General features: G+C 43.2%; 1 protein-coding gene across 1 annotated transcript in view; it reads right to left on the bottom strand.

Annotated features, from left to right (window-relative positions):
• Positions 1 to 17,620, bottom strand: part of SIX5 (SIX homeobox 5) — a 133,075-nt gene that overhangs the window by 82,627 nt on the left and 32,828 nt on the right. Inside the window, exon 2 of the mRNA XM_086938417.1 lies at positions 853 to 2,333. Within this exon, the coding sequence (XP_086794543.1) occupies positions 853 to 2,333 (1,481 nt within the window). The remainder of the gene's footprint in view (positions 1 to 852; positions 2,334 to 17,620) is intronic.

Raw genomic sequence — 17,620 nt, 5'->3', positions numbered from 1 at the left:
ACTGTAATTACACCCCAAGAAGGATAACGACTTGAAACACTCCAAAGAGGAGTTATCATAGATTATCAATTGCCAAGACTATCAACTGTAGGTACTCATGAATTTAAACGTGCTGAGGGAAAGAGAGATAGGACTGACAGATACAATAAAGAAATTCAGATTACCAAAATTAATAAACACACCTTTAGTGTTGGATGGAAGTCCTGGGAAAATAGCCGTGCAACACCCTGCGTTTTATCTGTTTTAAGGGTTCTAAAAAACCCTGCATGTTTTCCTACATAGGAGATTCATGTACAGAGTATCCTGGCAGGTGCTTTACGTATTTTGGAACAGACTGATCGACACTCTATGAGATTGTGTGTCCACAAAGTAGACAATTTCACCGATGGCAACTATTGTCCCCATGTTCAGGCTGTAACAAAACTAAATGTTGGCGGGCTGATTGAGAAGTGTCTTTTCAGTACAGGCTCTTGACCCTTCTGGTAAGTCAGTACAATCTGTCAAGACCCACCAGTATATCTCTTGGTTACAGTGCATTTATAGAAGTAGTTCTTTGTATTCTGAAACCTTCTTCCTCTTAAAATTGCCCTTCAGGATTTATTCAGCATTCCTAACTTCCCACTTTTTGAAAAATCCTGCTTCGCTATGTATATTCAAAGGCCTGGATAATTTTATATATTTTTGTATAGTTACAGTCAACAAAACTAGATACAATTTAGTTAAATGTATGCCCTTAAGTAACTTTCATTCAACAGTTAACTATATAGCAGGAGTAATCATAACAGAAAAAGGCACAGCAGATTTAGAATTAATGAGGAGATTGCAGTACAAACAAAATACAGTATGACTTACCGGTAGCTGCAGCAGGGAGCTGCACCGCTGCCATTCCCATGCTTGTGTTGATCAAGTGAATATTTCCCTGGTTGAGGGGGGAACTGAGAAAAGGCGGGGACCCAGCTTGACTAAGTTTCATGGGGGAGTTGTTAGTCAGGAACTGAAATGGTCCTGTGCCTTGCTGAAAAGTCAACACTTGGGATGAGGGGACAACCTGAGGGAGTGAAACTAGCGGAGACCCTTGAGGCATCTGAGGTATGGAGAGCAACGGCTGGGCTGAGGTGGCCATTTGCGGGACTGAGTAAACTTGAGAGGGAGTAACAGCTGGGGAGAGCGGGACCATATGGGATGGGGAAAGCATTTGGGTGCCTTGACCAGTTTGAGACAGTGGGACCACCTGAGAGGTCAAGGAAGCTTGGGAAAGGGGAAGGAGAGGTGGTGATGCCTCGACTCCTGAAGGCACGGTGGCAACAGTAGAGATGGAAGTGGCTGGGGTTGTCTCAACGGAAGATGTCAGGTGATTGGCTGTGGGGAAAGAGACCAATGTAGAACCCTGTAGGACATAGGGGAAAGGTGCTGTCTGGATGCTAGGGCACACAGGTTGCGTTATGCCAGCCTGTGATGGCTGGAAAGTGTGAGCTAGCTGACTAGACTGAGTGTTAGTCACAACTGAAGAAATAGGAATAATCTGGGAACCAGAGACCATGGGTTGTGCCTGGATGACTTGAGCCACAGAAGCTACTTGAGCCACAGAGGTCGTATCTCCTGATGTCACCACTTGAGGAGTAGACAATAACTGAGGAACGTAAGCTGCCTTTGGATCCGAGGTCAGCAATTGTGTTTGGTGCACCTGGGTGACAGGTAAGATCTGGTGGGAGCTTAGCCCAGTCTCAGACTGAAAAAGGACTTCAGAGGTCGTGGTCTGGGATCCTTCTGACTTGACCTCTGCTGCTGGCCCAGCTTGACTTGTCTGTGGAACCTGAAGGGGTAGAGGGCCATTTTTGGCAAACACCAAGGAGGGCAGAGACTCTTCCCCGTGTTCTACTTTAATGTCTGCACGACACTGTAGCTGCTGAAGACTGGTGGAATTGCTTGTGTTCAGTAAAACTGTAGACATGGGGTCTTGCAGCAAGCTTGACTCCTGCTTTAGCTGTGGCCGAGTGCCACCAATGACGGTGGCTCCATTGAACAAGATGGGAGAATTGCTGCCCACTGGGCTAAGGGTAATGGACTGGCCATCTCCTAGAGCCAAACCATTGATGATAACCCCATTAGGTGTCTGGATGACAGATCCCCCGTTCACAATAATGGGTTGGGGGCTGGTAGTGATGAAATTGCCATTAAGGAGAATGGAGGAGGCACTGGAGCACGAAGCATTGGTTGCCAGGAAGAGGTTGTCAGGGAGAGGATTCCCATCTTGACCAGTCGATCCTCCAACCTCCATATCCTCAGGGCCCTGGCTAGACTCATCTTCTGTGCTGTGGTTTCCATCCGACTCGCTGCATGAAGAAGAAAGACATGTGGTTACTCAAAAGGTTTGCAAATGGTAGAGCATGCATTTCTTTCAATCAAAATTAAATTAGAAGCCTCTGGTTGCAAATATTACAAATTTGTAGATGTGGTGGGGAACCATCTTGTCTTTCCAGGACGACCTTCGAGTTGTTTTATATAAATGAAATACTGATCCTGGCTTCACCCACAAGTGTTCTATCATGAGATAATATCTAAACAGATAGGGACACTATGCTTTCAACTCTTACTTTGAAGACATAAATAGTCACAGCAAGGCGCTCACTGTTGGGGGCAGACCAATCTTTTTCCTGCCACCATCAAAGAAGCATATTGAGGGTAAAAACGTATTCTTTGAGAGTTCACGATGCACATATGGAGTTGTAAAGGAAATCCCACCCACCTCAGGAAATGGACAGAACATTCTCCAGCATCCCTAGGATGCACAATATTGAGAGCTTCTCCTGAGAAAGATGAAGCTTATAAAATCACATTTCTTTCCAAAAATTAATCTGAATTAAAGCATCTGTTTTTGTAGGTCAGTTCTCCCACCAGGGCATCTATAGTCTTGTGTTCTTGGAAGGAAAACTCGTGGAGCTGCAGGGACAATGGGGCAGTCAGGTTAATTCAGTAGTGACCTCCATCCAAGACAAGGAAAAAGGACTTTATGATCAAATAGTTCTTCACACATGTAATTTCAGCTTCATCTCAGACTAGTGGCGAACTGTCTAGAGGATAGAATTTACCCTTTTATAGTTTGTGTGTTTTTTTTTTTTACATATATCCAGTGGTGCCAAACACAACTATTGCAAATTTAATAGAAATCCTGGTCGTTCTCATTTAATATTCATTCATTAAACCTCAAATAAGAAATTAGGTAAACAGGCCTAATACAAAGCATAAACATCTTTGAAGTCAATCATTCCGCAATAACGTCAACAAAATGGAGGTATTTTACAGTTACTCAACTGCATGTTGAGTTACTTCTCTAAAGGATGGTTTACCTATAAAGGGTCGCTTTTTGTTTGAGATACAAATTATGGTCTGTCTGGGGTCTAATTTCGGGCGCAGGATGTGAATTCCGACAAGAATACAGACACCAATGTCAGAGAAGTAACAACCAACCCACACACATCTATGAGTAAAAAAAATGCCGGACTTATGTAAATAAGGGACTGAGTGGTGTGCCACTAATGTGAAATACATTTTATGTACTTCAGGTGAAATGGGAGCCTCTCCAGCCGAGGCTAACCATAGAGGTTGCTTGATAATCATCATCTAGAAACGTATCACTCAAAGTTAATCGCACCATGGAAAGAAAACGCTAAAACCAATCGATTGTGCTCCACCAATTTTTTTTTATTATTATCAAGTTTGCCTAATACTTTCAAACCAAAAAAAGTAACGCTTAAAAAAAAAAAAAAAAAAAGGAAGAGGAAAAGAAACCTCAGATCGGCTTTTGTGATTTTTTTAACAGTATTCAGACATTTGGGGTATACGTATATGTTCACGTATTTGCAAACTATATCAGTTTTAACGAGACATCTAATCATAATCAGTTTTGCCAGACATAAGAACTAAACAGTGAATCTCATCCAGGGGTAGAGGATGCATGAGCTAGTGGGAAAATTAACATTTACTTTGTGAAATTTCGATGTCACCACAGTGTACACTGTTCATACGGAGGTGCCTTCCTAGAACTGGAACTGCTTTCAAGAGCAGAAGCAGTGAGGCCAACTGTACAGTAATAGAGTTGATGCACCACCAATACTAGCATAAGTGCCTGCTCCTCCACCAATACTAGCATAAGTGCCTGCTCCTCCACCAATACTAGCATAAGTGCCTGTTCCTCCGCATTTCAATCTCAGTAGAAAACTTAAACTTGTATTCAATTTGGATGCGTTTAACTGGGGTTCCAAAGAACCCAAAGGGCACCCAGTTGAAGTAATTCATAAGTGGTGTTTTCCAATCCTCCTGTGTATTTGGTGCTCTTGCGTTATTCTTTCCCTAACTGATACAGCTCAACACATTTATAGTACAAACGGACTTTCACAAATGTAACACGGGTAAATATAGAGCAGGCTAAGTGATGTGATCAACACAAGGCCATCCAAGATAAGCACAACATTACTCTTGCCTCCTACCCCTTTGCATCCGAGTGCTGACATGTAAGCAGGAGTGAGTGCTCGTTGGCCGCTGGTCTTCCTATCCAGAGTTGCCGGTCTGCCCCATGCTCTCGATCTCTGCCGCTACACGCCAGACTACTACTGGCAAAGGTTACTGGAGAGAGCAGCATGGCGTAGCTTGGGGATGGGTATCATATCGGCCCAGGAGGATCGCATCAGCGTGAAAGTGATCCCCAAAAGCGGCTTGTCGCAATCCACAGTTGTGGAGTGGAGTTGGGCTAGAGCAGACAGGAGTGCATTTGAAACAAAATGATTATTTAATTCTTTTCAGTGAAGGCCCCTACCGTTATTATTGGTGTTAGACGCTGAATGCTCTAGGTCAGCAGTTCTCAAACTGTTGTTCAGGGGCCTCTGGGAGTCAACGACAGCATAGAAATTACATAATATTAAAAAATAAGGTGTATGTAAATAAAAAAGCAACATTGAAAATGTAAAAATGTTAAAAACACTCTGTAAATGGGAAGGAATCTAAAATTGGAGCTAAAAATTAAAATTGCATCCTCAGACTGAATTGTGAGAGCAGTCTAAAAGTAATATACTATAGGGGATGGGTGGCCACAATTGAATTGAAAAAAAGCCACAACCTTCCAATTCATTTTTTTAAGCTGTTTAATATTTGTGAATATATTAAAATATTTAATTTGGGTAGCTGTTTTATGAATGCTTGTATCCGTACTTTTGGGTACTGTTTTGCGGTTCAAATTATGTAAATTGCTTAGACCGTGGTCCCTGGACTCCAATAATAATTCACTGTGGGTCACCAGATTACAGCGTGATCAAGGGGGGGATATACAGAAGTCAATGTTGTTCAGTGTGAACTAAAGTCGTCCCACACTCGTGGCTGTTTACTTATGTAACGCTGCTGTATCATCATTGTTGCAGCTTTCATCTATGACTGGAATTTTGGAACTGTGACTCCAGCTCGCAGGTCCACCTGATGCGGCTGTTGTCAATTCACCAAAAGGATATATCGGCAGGAGTGAGCATCCAGCAGTAAGCATTTATTGATGATTATTTTTAATTGTTTTGCTTTTGATTTTAAATATGACCGTGAGAAAGCATAGATCAGGGAAGTTAATTCTAAAGTCTTGTAATAAAAAATAATCCCATAGGGAATAAATCTTCCCAATTTAGAGCTCTTAAAGTTTAGGCAAGTATTCCCATTTTCTTTTCAAAAATTGATACCAGAAATGTAAAAACTGGGAAACGGCCTTTACGACGTGGGCTGAGCCATACATGCAGTTTCCATCTAAGAGGAAAAAACTTCAGTTTTAGGGCTCAGGGCGAGTGGCCTGGAGTCAGGGTAGTTTTATGGGCAGAGGCCAAGTCTTAGGACTCAGGGTGAGGAGTCAGGGTAGTTTTAAGGTTGGGGCGGGGTGGATTGAGGGCTGGGTGATCAGGTGTTAGGGCGCGTGGAGGGGGCTGGGGTGAGCATTTTACAAAGCATAACCCCGGAGCAATCGTGCCTTTACAACAAAATGTGTTGAAAAGGCATGCATGGTAGAGACTTTGTTGTGGGTCTGACCGCGTTGTTTAGACATGCTTGGTTTCGGCATGCATGCAAATTCTCCAAAGGAGGCTAAAACGCGTACTGATCAGAAGAAGGGGGTTCCAGATTCGATAATCTAAGGGCAAAACATCTTCTGCATTCTGTACAGAAGGATCTAGCCATCATACCAGAACCAGTTATGGAAGATTTTACTCTTCCTCACACTGAGTTCTCTGTATCTATCTTTTCTTGCACAATGCCAAAAAAGATGCAAAAAGCCACCATAAACTGAATTGCTGAGTTATCTGCAACTCAATAAATTGACTTACAGACCTCCTGTAACTTACCAGAAAATTATTTGTAGTATTCAGAAACTCTTCGAACTTTGTAAAGAATTCTATCTTACATTTTAGCATTACTGAAAAGATTTACAAATGTTTCTCACCGGATCCTCAATGCCCTTTAAGTAATCGTCCAAAATGTGGAACTCAGAGTAACGGATGTTTTTTTCAGGAGCCCAGACTAACAGTGATCAAAATTTGGAAAGCTTACCTCAACAAGATCAATCTCCTTCGGAATTATCACAAACATACTGTTAACACACCCTCTCTACAGACTGCATTTAGCAGTGCTCGGGTTTGGATTGGTAGCCATAAGATAAACTAAATACAACCTAAGGAGAAAGAGAAGAAAATTTCGAAAGACAGCCAAATTTAATCTCTGAAACACGTTCCTTTCGATAACAATGCTGCATTCCTAGAAAGGCTCTTGTTGCTCCTTTGGCTTCTCTACCAATTTTTTGAGGCAAGGAGAAAATATCAATAGCATAAATTAATATTCACTACGGTAAAAAAAAAAAAAAAAGTAAAAAAGCAAGAAACGTAGAATCAGTTAAATAAATGCATGCAAAAAAAATCAGATTTAGCCCATCATAAATATTGCCAAATGGCTCTTAAAGATAATCAAATGATTTAAATAATTTGATTTTACAAACACTTCATATTCCAGAACTCTCCTTTTTAGGTATCGGCTGGCGTAGGCTGCGCAGTCTCGCTGGCGAGATCTCATGTCTCAGAGTAGCGGGTCTTAACCTCATGCGTGCAAGCGGAATTCCGCTCGTACGCTGAGATTTTTTAAAACGCACTTTACGTGACGAGCTGGGCTCGTCATCAGCGTGCGAGGAGGCTACGCCATGACGAGCCCAACTCGTCATCAGTGTTGAAGGGGTTAAACCCGACCCTCTTCTCTATTGGCTGGCCCCCTAAACGGCAGCCAGCCATTGGAGAAGATGTTTCTCTTACGTCATTTTTTGTAGCTAAGCCCCGTCCGTTTCGGATTGAGAGGCGTGTTTTTTGCGTTTCTTTCTCTCCTCAAAAACACCCCCCCCCCCCCCCCCCCCCAGTCTGAAAAGGACGGGGCTTAGCAATGTTAAACACGGACAGAAATAATTCCCAAACTAAAGCACAGAAACGTGGCACTTTAATGTCAGACCAAGAGGCTCCTCAGATTGGTTAGATCCCAGGGACATTAATTAACTTAATTCAATTCCGGTGAAAAGGGTAAAAACACTACTTAGACAGGACATTGAACCGGCTGTGAAGGCATAGATCATAATAACCATAACGATCACCAACCTTAACTTGTTATTGATGACAGAGTACCTAGCCAGCCAATTGCACTTCAAGGGTGGAGTTCGTACCGAAAGGAAACTCCAAGATCATCTAAGACGGACAATGTGCTGTGAACTTTCCTTCGCTCACCACGTGGTTACTTACCCACACGTGGTTTTACGGATTCAGAAAACAACCCGTGCGACGGGACTAGCCCTCAACACCGCAAGATATAATGCTATACCTTATGTGTGTCCGTACCTCGGTGCCATCATGACATGGTACACATACTTTAAAGATGGTCAGCTTTGTAACAGTGTACAACAGCTGACCTCCAGGGGTTGTGTGTTTAAGAGAAAAAAAGAAACTGGCGTGACCTGTGGTGTTCGTGAATTGTGGTGAAGGTGCACTAATTGAAACTGAGCAATCGCTACTTTATGTGACACCACTGACCCACCCTCATTTAACACTAAAAAAAAACTTTCCGATGGCACATTGTTGAGACACCTGAAGCCTATTCATTCCTGGAAGCAATTCCAAATGTTAGAAACACCTCCGATTAACCAGTTGTACTAAAAAAATGTGCGTTAATAAAATACAGGACAACAACCACACTATGATCGCACAATTAAAAAGTTATTCAAGTAAGGAAGATGGGAGACAGAGTGCGGTTTCGAGATGGAGGGAATAGCAAACGAGCATCGGGTGCAACGGAGGTGGGCGGACGCACGATACGAGGAGCGGATCACGATGGTGACGGGCTGCTCCTTGCAAAGGGCAGTTCATCTGTAACCAATGTGTGATAAAAGGTCAGAGACTAGTGCTCATGTTTTCTTGTACATTCCTTGGGGGAAGGGCAAAGATTTTTTTGTAATTGGATTTAAGAACGCTGTGCGACTGTCAACCAATCTTTCCTGTCGAAAATGGCAAATGACGTTTTAACCCGAATGTCTCTGGGTCTGTTTAGAAGTTAATTGTATATTATTGCTTCATAGCGACGGTGAGTGGACAGCGCGTGTGATAAACATTGGGCCACAACAACCCTTTTATGTCTTGTCGGAGGAAAACAAAGGCTTCAATTTATAGTGTCTTTTGTAGCGCTATTTAGAACCGGAAACAGCTTCGTAACGCTTTCTTGTGCCTATGGTATGCTTGCACTTTGTGCTGAGGTCGCAAGGGCTGTACACCTGAAGTAATGCACGTTTCTGTTATCTGGACGGTTCTCAGCTGGGGTAGAAACTAGGAGTATAGTGCCTCTATGAACAGGGGAGCCCCATCAAGTTGCTGGGATTTTGGGCAGTGCCCGGGTCTGTCAGACCTGGAATACTACGGGTAAATGCAGAGTTATGATTTTAGTCTATTGCATTCTGGGTTTTGTAGTGGTAGCTGACAACCTTTGAAAGGCATCGGTCGGGGGGGAGGGGGGCTATTACCTTGGTTTTGAAGGCAATGCCTGGGAGTGGACATTGCGTCATCTGGTTTAACCCGCTGCCACCCTTGTGTGTTCTTGTTTTTTTTTGTGCCACCTTTATGTTTGTTCTTGTGGGTGTTTTTTTAAAGTTACATTTTTGCACCTGCTGCTTCGCTCCCACTTATGGGAAGTGTGTAGTCGTGACAGAGCAGCTGGCCTTAGGAATATGAGAATTGGCTGCTGTTGATGGCATTCTCATTTAACCAAATGTGTGATTCTGATCAAATTATTTGACTGCCGGGTATTTTGACTGCCGGGTATTTTGAATTGCCAATCAGGAGAATAACGTGCAGGCACTAGCTGGTAACCTCCCTTTGACTTTCGCCCCCTTTCGGTTTCCCTAAGGGCCTCAGTGCAGTGTCTGATCCTCTAAACTTCCTGTGTAAATGTTCCGGTTACAATAAAATATTCTCCATAAAGCACTCCACACCTCTTAGCAGTTATGTGTGCGCTACACAAAGTTCTTGAAACCCCACAATTCAGTAGAATTATGCTCCCACCCCACAGACACACACATACCTCTGTTCGCTACCACCCTTATTTGGAGCCCCCAGTGCTTCAGACACTGTCGGGGGTTACTGTACACTGGAACTCCACCCTCCACCTAACCTCCACCCTCAAACTACACCCTCGCCCTACCCTCCACTACTCTACTCGCTCTCTACTATCTACTATTTACTCTCTACTACTCACTCTCTACTACTCTCCATCTACTCACTATCTACTACTCTACTACTCACTATCTACCACTCAACCCTACTACCCTCTACTACTCACTCACTATTACTCACTCTTTACTACTCTCTAATATAATTACTACTCACTCAACTACTCTACTATTTACTCTACAACTCTCTAATACTCCCTACTCACTCTACTACTCAATTTCGACTACTCTAGTACTCACTCTACTACTCTCTACTACTCACAAAACTCACTACTACTCACTGTAGTACTCTACAACTCTACTACTCACTATTAACTTGATTACTCTCTAGTACTCACTCTAATACTCTACTGCGCACTCTACTGCTCACTCTTATTCACTCTAAAACTCTCTAATACTCTTTACTTACTCTACTACTCAATCTCGACTACTCTCGTACTTACTAATACTCTACTACGCACTCTCTACTACGCACTCTCTACTACACACTATTACTCTCACTTTACTACTCACTCTCTACTACTCTCTTTACCACTCTCTCTACTACTCCCTCTAGAACTCTACTACTTACTCTACAACTCTCTAACACTCCCTATTCACTCTACTACTCACTCTCTAATACTCACTTTACTACTACTATCTACTCAAACTCTATTAATCACTATAGTGCTCTACAACTCTTTACTCCTCACTACTACTCACTCTATTAATAACTGTATTACTGTAGTACTAACTCTAAAAGTCTAAAACACTCTACTCCTCTACTACGCTCTCTCTACTAATCACTACTACTCACTATTACTCACTGTACTACTCAATCTCTACTACTTACTCTACTACTCTCTACTCACACTACTATCACTCTCTACTATCTACTACTCACTATCTACAACTCTACTAACTCTATACTACTCGCTTTACTATTCTCTACTACTCTACTCACCACTACTCTCTACTACTCTACTGCTCATTCTTTACTACTCACTCTCTACTACTCTCCAATCACTAAACTACTCGCTCTCTATCTACTACTAACTCTACTACTACTCACTCCACTACTCACTCTTTACTACTCGCACTTTACTACTCACTCTTTACTAACTTCTAATACTCTCGGTGTGTGTGTGGGGCTCTGTGTGTGTGTGTGTGTGGGGGGGGGGGCTCTGTGAGGGGGGTTCTGTTTGTGTGTGGGGAGCTCTCTGTGTATGGGGGGGCTGTGTGTGTCTGGGGGGGCTCTGTGTGTGAGGGGGGGCTCTGTGTGTGTGGGGGGGCTCTGTGTGTGTGGGGGGGGGGCTCTCTGTGTGTGTGTGTGGGGGGGCTCTGTGTGTGGGTGCACATGCAAAAGGTCTCGCATTTGCAAGAGATTGAGCTATTGGCATTGTAAATGACAATACTTTTATTTATGTTTTTGTTTTTAAAACATATAAATAAATGGCAATGTCACGAGCAATGCCAATAGCTTAATCTTTAACAATGCCGAGACCATTGCATTGTAAATGCTTGTTTGGTAATCTTATCTCTTTGGCACTGGCATTAGACTACGCTTGTTGGCCCTCAGGCTCTTTGTGAGGTATAAAAAAAATTAGTTATATGTATCCTCGGTCTGCTAGTAACAGAGCCATTTTACCACTTTGACATTTGGGGCCCGATTACGAATTTGGTGGTGCAGCACCGGGTCCGCCCGCTGCTGCACTACCAAACCTGTTGTGAGGCTGTCGACCAGATTACGGGTGTAACGCATGTCTGGCAGGCTTTTTTTGGCATTCCTACGGCGGTGTCTTTGTTAACAGGCATCACAATGGGAACGTTAAAACAATTACCGCATGGCATGGACTGAAAAGTCCATGCCGTGCAGGAACTAGTGCAGGAACTAGTGAGCATGCACACAGCCCACTTTGTGCATCCACATGGTGCAGAGGCACCAGGGGACCCTGTAGTAAGTACCTCCATGTAAACCCTGGTAGAAAGGAAACTCATAATATGCTTGGCAGAACAGCAGCGGGCCCGCAAAGCATTCTGATGCCTCTACACCACCGCAACACCACCAGGGAACAGCAGTTCCCGGTCTGCTGAGGAGGGACTGTGGCAGCCAGACCGCCCAACTCGTAATCAGGCGGTTGGGAGACTGCCACGCCCAACAAGGCTGGCACTCCTCGGACCACCAGACTCTTAATTGGGCCCTTGGTTTTATGGATCAGCCCACGCTTTCCGGTTTATAGTCTCCGTTTTTCATCATGATTTATTATTTCTGCATAAATATTCCACAATGACTAGGTCATCTTTTTTTTTTTACATGCTATTACAACATGGGTTCATCGTTATATATCAGTGTTGGGAGCTTCATTTTACTATGCCCGCTATCTCGAACGTGATTTGTGCTTTGGTGTTTTTTGAGTCTTTCTTTTTATAGGCAATTTACGTAGGACCTATATGATCGCATTCGTTTTAGGCATTGCGTTGTCTTTCGTCCCTTTTAGGTCGGGTGAGCAGTATGATGGTATTCATCATCGAGATTCTTCCTCGCTTTACAGCATCTTCACTATTTTCGGACATTTCCCCTCTTTGTCTAGGTTGCGACTGTTCTGCCGTGAGGAAGACCCTGTTGAATAAAGTTTAGGGGTTGAAACGGCTGCTGTGTCTTAACCTCATTTGTATTGATGAATGGATTTGAGAACCCCATCTAATTTACTTTTCTTTAGGGTTCTATTTTGAAATTGATGTCTTGTTAGTTAAGACTTTTTTGATTATGTGCACTGAATTTTCTGCTAATTTTTCACTTTCACTTCGTCGTCACACATACTACATTTCCACAGATTGGAATTGTCACCTTCTTTATCCTGGAACATGGAAGGTAATTCCACAGATCACCAAAAATTTGCTTTTATGGTTTGTTTAAAAGCAGATATGATATGACTGCAAGAATCCTGGTCAACCCCTGATATACAACTGGGTGTTTAGTTACCCAGCCAAAAATTCCAGGATGGGACGCGTAAGTGGAGGAAAAGCAATATTTTTATGTACAAAGAATTTACGCTCTTATTATTTCCTTAATCATTCATCTAATGTTATTTTAACACCTGACAATTTGGATAAATATGCTTGGCTTTTGTTTAAAGTATGTATGCCCCGGAGTCTAAAAGAAATCTTCCCTGGTTACATGTATATTAGCTCTTATATCTGAAATGATTGAGTCTGAGAAATGCTGCTTAGTAATTATAATGGGTGACTTTAATGCCAAAGTATCAAATCAATCATTATAGACCTTCACAGTTAAAGAGAATCCCTTAATATCGCTTTCTCCAAATGTCCTGCTAATTGAGGGCAGAAACACAAGGTTTGTTAATCCTAGAATTCTTGAGGGAACATGAATGTATTATTATAAGTAGTCGTGTGAAAAAGGATATTTTTGATCGCCACACACATTAGTTATAGGGGGTCCTCTACAATAGACTGTGTAGTGTCCTCCTACTCAGCAATTGGTTTCTTATCAGATCTGCATATAACAGACAACACTTAGTGCCCCAAAAATATCTTCCTACAAAGTAATCATCTTGTTAGAGAATACATCCATCTGGAACATGAAGGGCGACACAGTGCTACTTCAGAAATCCAATGGCTGAATGCTGGAATTAGATAATTTGTGTCAAAGGCTTGACCACCGGCCATTGATGACATTTTCAATAATGCTATAAAGTATTCGTGGAGTATGAATACATGAAGATTTTTCAGATGTAAAAAAATCAAAAGCAAATTTCAACCCTAAATCAATTAAGATAGGTATGCTCAGAGCGTAATATCGCTAAAGAAATAAATTTCGTTTGAACACAATTTATCTATGATTCTGCAATTAAGGGAGAAAACATAGCAATCTAAAAATAAAGTGAGCAAGACACAGAACTACTAATAAAAGAATTGAGACAGGTTGCTTGTGGATGGACCTGCATGAAGCTGCATTGTCCAAAAATATATGAAGGTACTGGAAGATAATTCATCGTTCATCATTGCGGCCGCAGCTACCACTCGGTTGCTTGTTTTAGTTGTTTTCAGACCAGCCCATGTTTTGTTCGCATGCTTACTTACATGCGAACTGAAAAAAGTAATCTCTGAAATGCTCCAGATCTTCATAGGTTTAAATGCCCAGTTCTTTATTTTCATTTAACATGCAACTTGGAAATCCCACGCTGTGAAATGCTGCGAATGCCTGCTAGGTCAAGCGATCGCCCAAGTCTGGTGAGAAAAGAGGATTTTTAGGAACTTTCTTTCACTGCACCTGTGGTCGTGCATTCGGTTCAAGTGCTGAGTCCACATGCAAGCACATGATGCAGGCAAACAGCACGCAGGCCAGTGATCCCTACGGGGGGAGCTTGGCAGCGGTGCCAGGGCAGCAGTACTGCTAGGGCTGCTGTAAAGGTAGTCTGCAGAGCCGTGCCCAGACATGGCTCTGCCGCGGTTGCATCAAGAGGAGACATGTACAGGGTACAGCCGTTCTCTGAGGAACATATAAATGCGACAGGTGAGGTCAACCCCTCCTCGTCATGTGAATCTTTTCTCCTGCTGTGTCAAAGATGCAGGTGAGACAGCGATAACCTTTAACCCACAGTACCTGCCATGAATGCACTCTGTATGAACCTCTGCCAGTGGGAGCGCTCAGCTTGCATTCCCCTTTGCTGAGAGAAGGGTTGTGTGGTCAGGAGACATACGCCACTTGATCGTCACCTCTTGAGCTCAGCCTGGCACAGCATCCTCTGCAGGAGAGCTAACTGCCCCCGGGAAGCTGGTCTGTAGGTCCCCTTGTTTGCACTATCTCCGTGCACAGTCCTGCTGGAGCCTTCCCGTGCACCCCTGCAGTGACAGCTTCCTCACGGACACATCTTCTTGCTTGTGACATTGCTGCATTCAAGCCGAGGCATACAATGCTACTGTGTGACATTTGTCACACACCTCTGCTGCCACCTAGCATCACCAAGCTGCTGGTTAGAAACCAATTGCTTAGTAGGGGTTGGTCCTTCTCGCTTTCATAGCCAGAAATCGTACTCAGTAACAGATCGGTATGGCATTTTCTGGAACCCCACTTGGTGGCCCCAGTCACTGGGGATGCCCCAGCCCCAAAGCAATGCACAAAAAAAAAAAATCAGGGGATCCTCGTGAATATCACTCTACCCATGCAGGACCACATACGGGTCCTTTGTGGAAGATGCTTCGCGATGCTGAAACTTCTAATAAGGCTATTTCCCTGGATCCCGCAAACTTGCAGGAGATCGGTCACACAGGCATTACTTAACAGCTGGATTATGGCAATGCATTATTTATGGGCATGGCAGACTACCTCTTCACTCGACTGCAGTAGTGCAGAATGCCGCAGCCAAACTGGTATGCAACAAAGTCAGACTCAGTTCATCGTGCGAGTGCCTCAAATTACTCTATTGGCTGCCAATGCGCCAAAGAGCGAAATTTAAGCTGCTCGGTTACACACACAAGGCCCTGCACCAACAGGGGCCTATTATTCTACAGATAAAAGTTGAATTATTTGTACCCTCGAGGTGCCTCAGATCACAGTCCCAAGCTCTAGTGAGGACACAATGCATTAAGAAAACGAGAACAGGGGGTCGCAGCTTCTCATACCTGGCAGCTTAACACTGGAATGACCTACCACAAGAACTCCGCCTCACAGAGAACTATCTTATTTTCAAACCACCCATAAACCACTCAGCCATTCGCAAGACGTCCTAGCATAGCACTGTAATATCCTTTGGATGAAGGTCGCACTTTATAAATACAAATTGTCGTTCTCTTTCTTTAACCAGTGAGTGTATTTTTCTAATTCCCTAGTGTGCCTTTTTGTGACTATAAGACAATTTCCCCTGAATATTCGGGTCATTATTATGCCTGCAACACACGGAGTCCACTTCAGTAAAGATAACTTGAAGAGCAACCTTTCAGACTAGCAATTGATCTGCGTTAGAAGGGTTAAAAATCCTCAAAACCAGCAACATGAATTCTGATAATGCAATGTTTGGCAAAAAAAGCATTGGAAGCGACCAGCCAGCTGGAGTGTGTGATATGGGCGGCCTCGAAAAGGGCAGTGACAATTTATGGCTGAAAGACGGCCAATTAATTTTATTTAGTTCACGGTCAATTCATTTGGTTGTCAAATGCCCCCGCCATAATGTGCCTAAACAACCAGACAGTGCATCACACCACTGTTGGCTGTGTTTTGCATTAACATTAAAAGGTTAGCTATCAAAAAAGACCAAGCGAGTTCCAAACTGCTCTTCCCCACAAACAGACCTGTGATGAACCCTTTATGTTTTACTTGCGCATTAAAATTCTCCGTTTGGGCCGTTTTTGTAGACGGTTCACTTTTATTTTCTATACTAGTTACATTTTCTTTTCTTCCCATTATCGTGTTACATAACCACCCTCGTGCAATTTCAATTCTTGTTTTTTTTGGGCTTCCAGCAATGAGATGCGCACTCCTGCCCCAAGATTAAAGGGGCTGTAACATGCGAACATTCCTCAGCTTCAGAGGAGACTCTGTGGGCTCTCCTGGGACAAATTCCCTCCTCCAGGAGAGACGCTGGCTTATCATGCGCAATGGTCCTTCTTAATTAAAGGCCATTTAAGGAGTAAATATGGATGCGGTTTCGCTGCGGGTAAAGACGGTCTGCAGAGGACAGGCCCAACAAGCCTCTGGGCTCACCGTTTAGCATACTGGTGTGATCTGTAAAATGATATTTCAAACCTGGATGGAGCATAGTGCATATTTCTAAAGTACACCCTCCCACCCCCCCCAGGAACTGCACACAGCAAGTGCAATTGTGTTCCTTAACATATTCCCCCATCCCGAAAGACACAAGTCATAAAAACGCTCGATATCACCTTATAGAAAATTGCCTTTTTATTGCAATATAACACAATTTTAAACTTCTATATAAAGCCTTTAAGGAAGCAGTACAAACGTAGAATTACACACCTCTGCTATAAAGGTACATTTATTTCTAACAACTCGTATATTTCACTAAAAATCACTTCCCTATTAACAAAACATGCCTCAGGCTGGCAATGTATTTAGCTTAAAAAACATGTTCAAAAGTCTGCACTTCAAAAAGGCTTAAAAGGACAAGGCACTATTGTTAAAAAAAAGCAAATTCATGCAGGTTCCCCCTGCTTCTGACCTGGATGCCTCCCCATTAACACCCGTGATTTTAGCAAATACTATTCGGAGAGGACAATTTATTTTCATCACAGATGCAACAGTAATAATGAAGCCCTTAACAGCAAGTTACAAGAGACCCTTTTGGTTAGTTCCAATGTGCCCACAATTCAGAAGTTTGGCCTGAAAAAGACTAGGATCTTCAGCCCGTACAGCACTGCAAAGTCCCCAGTCTAAGATCTCCTTGTTAGGTCTCGCCTGTCGATGCGCATGCGCATCGAGCAAGTCGAGAGTATTGCGAGTTATCCACTCTTTATCTACACTGCAAGGAATCGTGGCGATTCCTTGCAGTGCCCGTGACTTTTAAGGTCAATGCGCATGCGCATTAAGCTTATGCGCATTGACCTTAAAAGTCACGGGCGCGTGCATGTCCGTCTTTGTTTACCCGCTCCGCCCCCTCCCGCCGTGTCGCCTTGTTTTTTCTGTATATTTAAGCCCTCGTGTCGTAGTGCTTTTTTTTACCCACTCTCAGCATAGTGTATTTTTCCCCTCCACATGCCCCCCATTCCAGTCTGCCATTAAAAAAAACTGCTATGATCCGGCCAGTCATGGCATTTCGCAAAATCACGTAATTGTAGAACTTTGTCAGTATCATGGCTCACCTTGTATCTTTTTACTCACACTACAGTCCTCGGGCATTT

This window comes from Lissotriton vulgaris, chromosome 9, assembly GCF_964263255.1.
Source record: "Lissotriton vulgaris chromosome 9, aLisVul1.2, whole genome shotgun sequence".
Lineage (NCBI taxonomy): Eukaryota > Metazoa > Chordata > Amphibia > Caudata > Salamandridae > Lissotriton > Lissotriton vulgaris.
The sequence above is the reverse complement of the archived record's forward strand: the minus strand, read 5'-3'. Positions and strand labels throughout refer to the sequence as shown.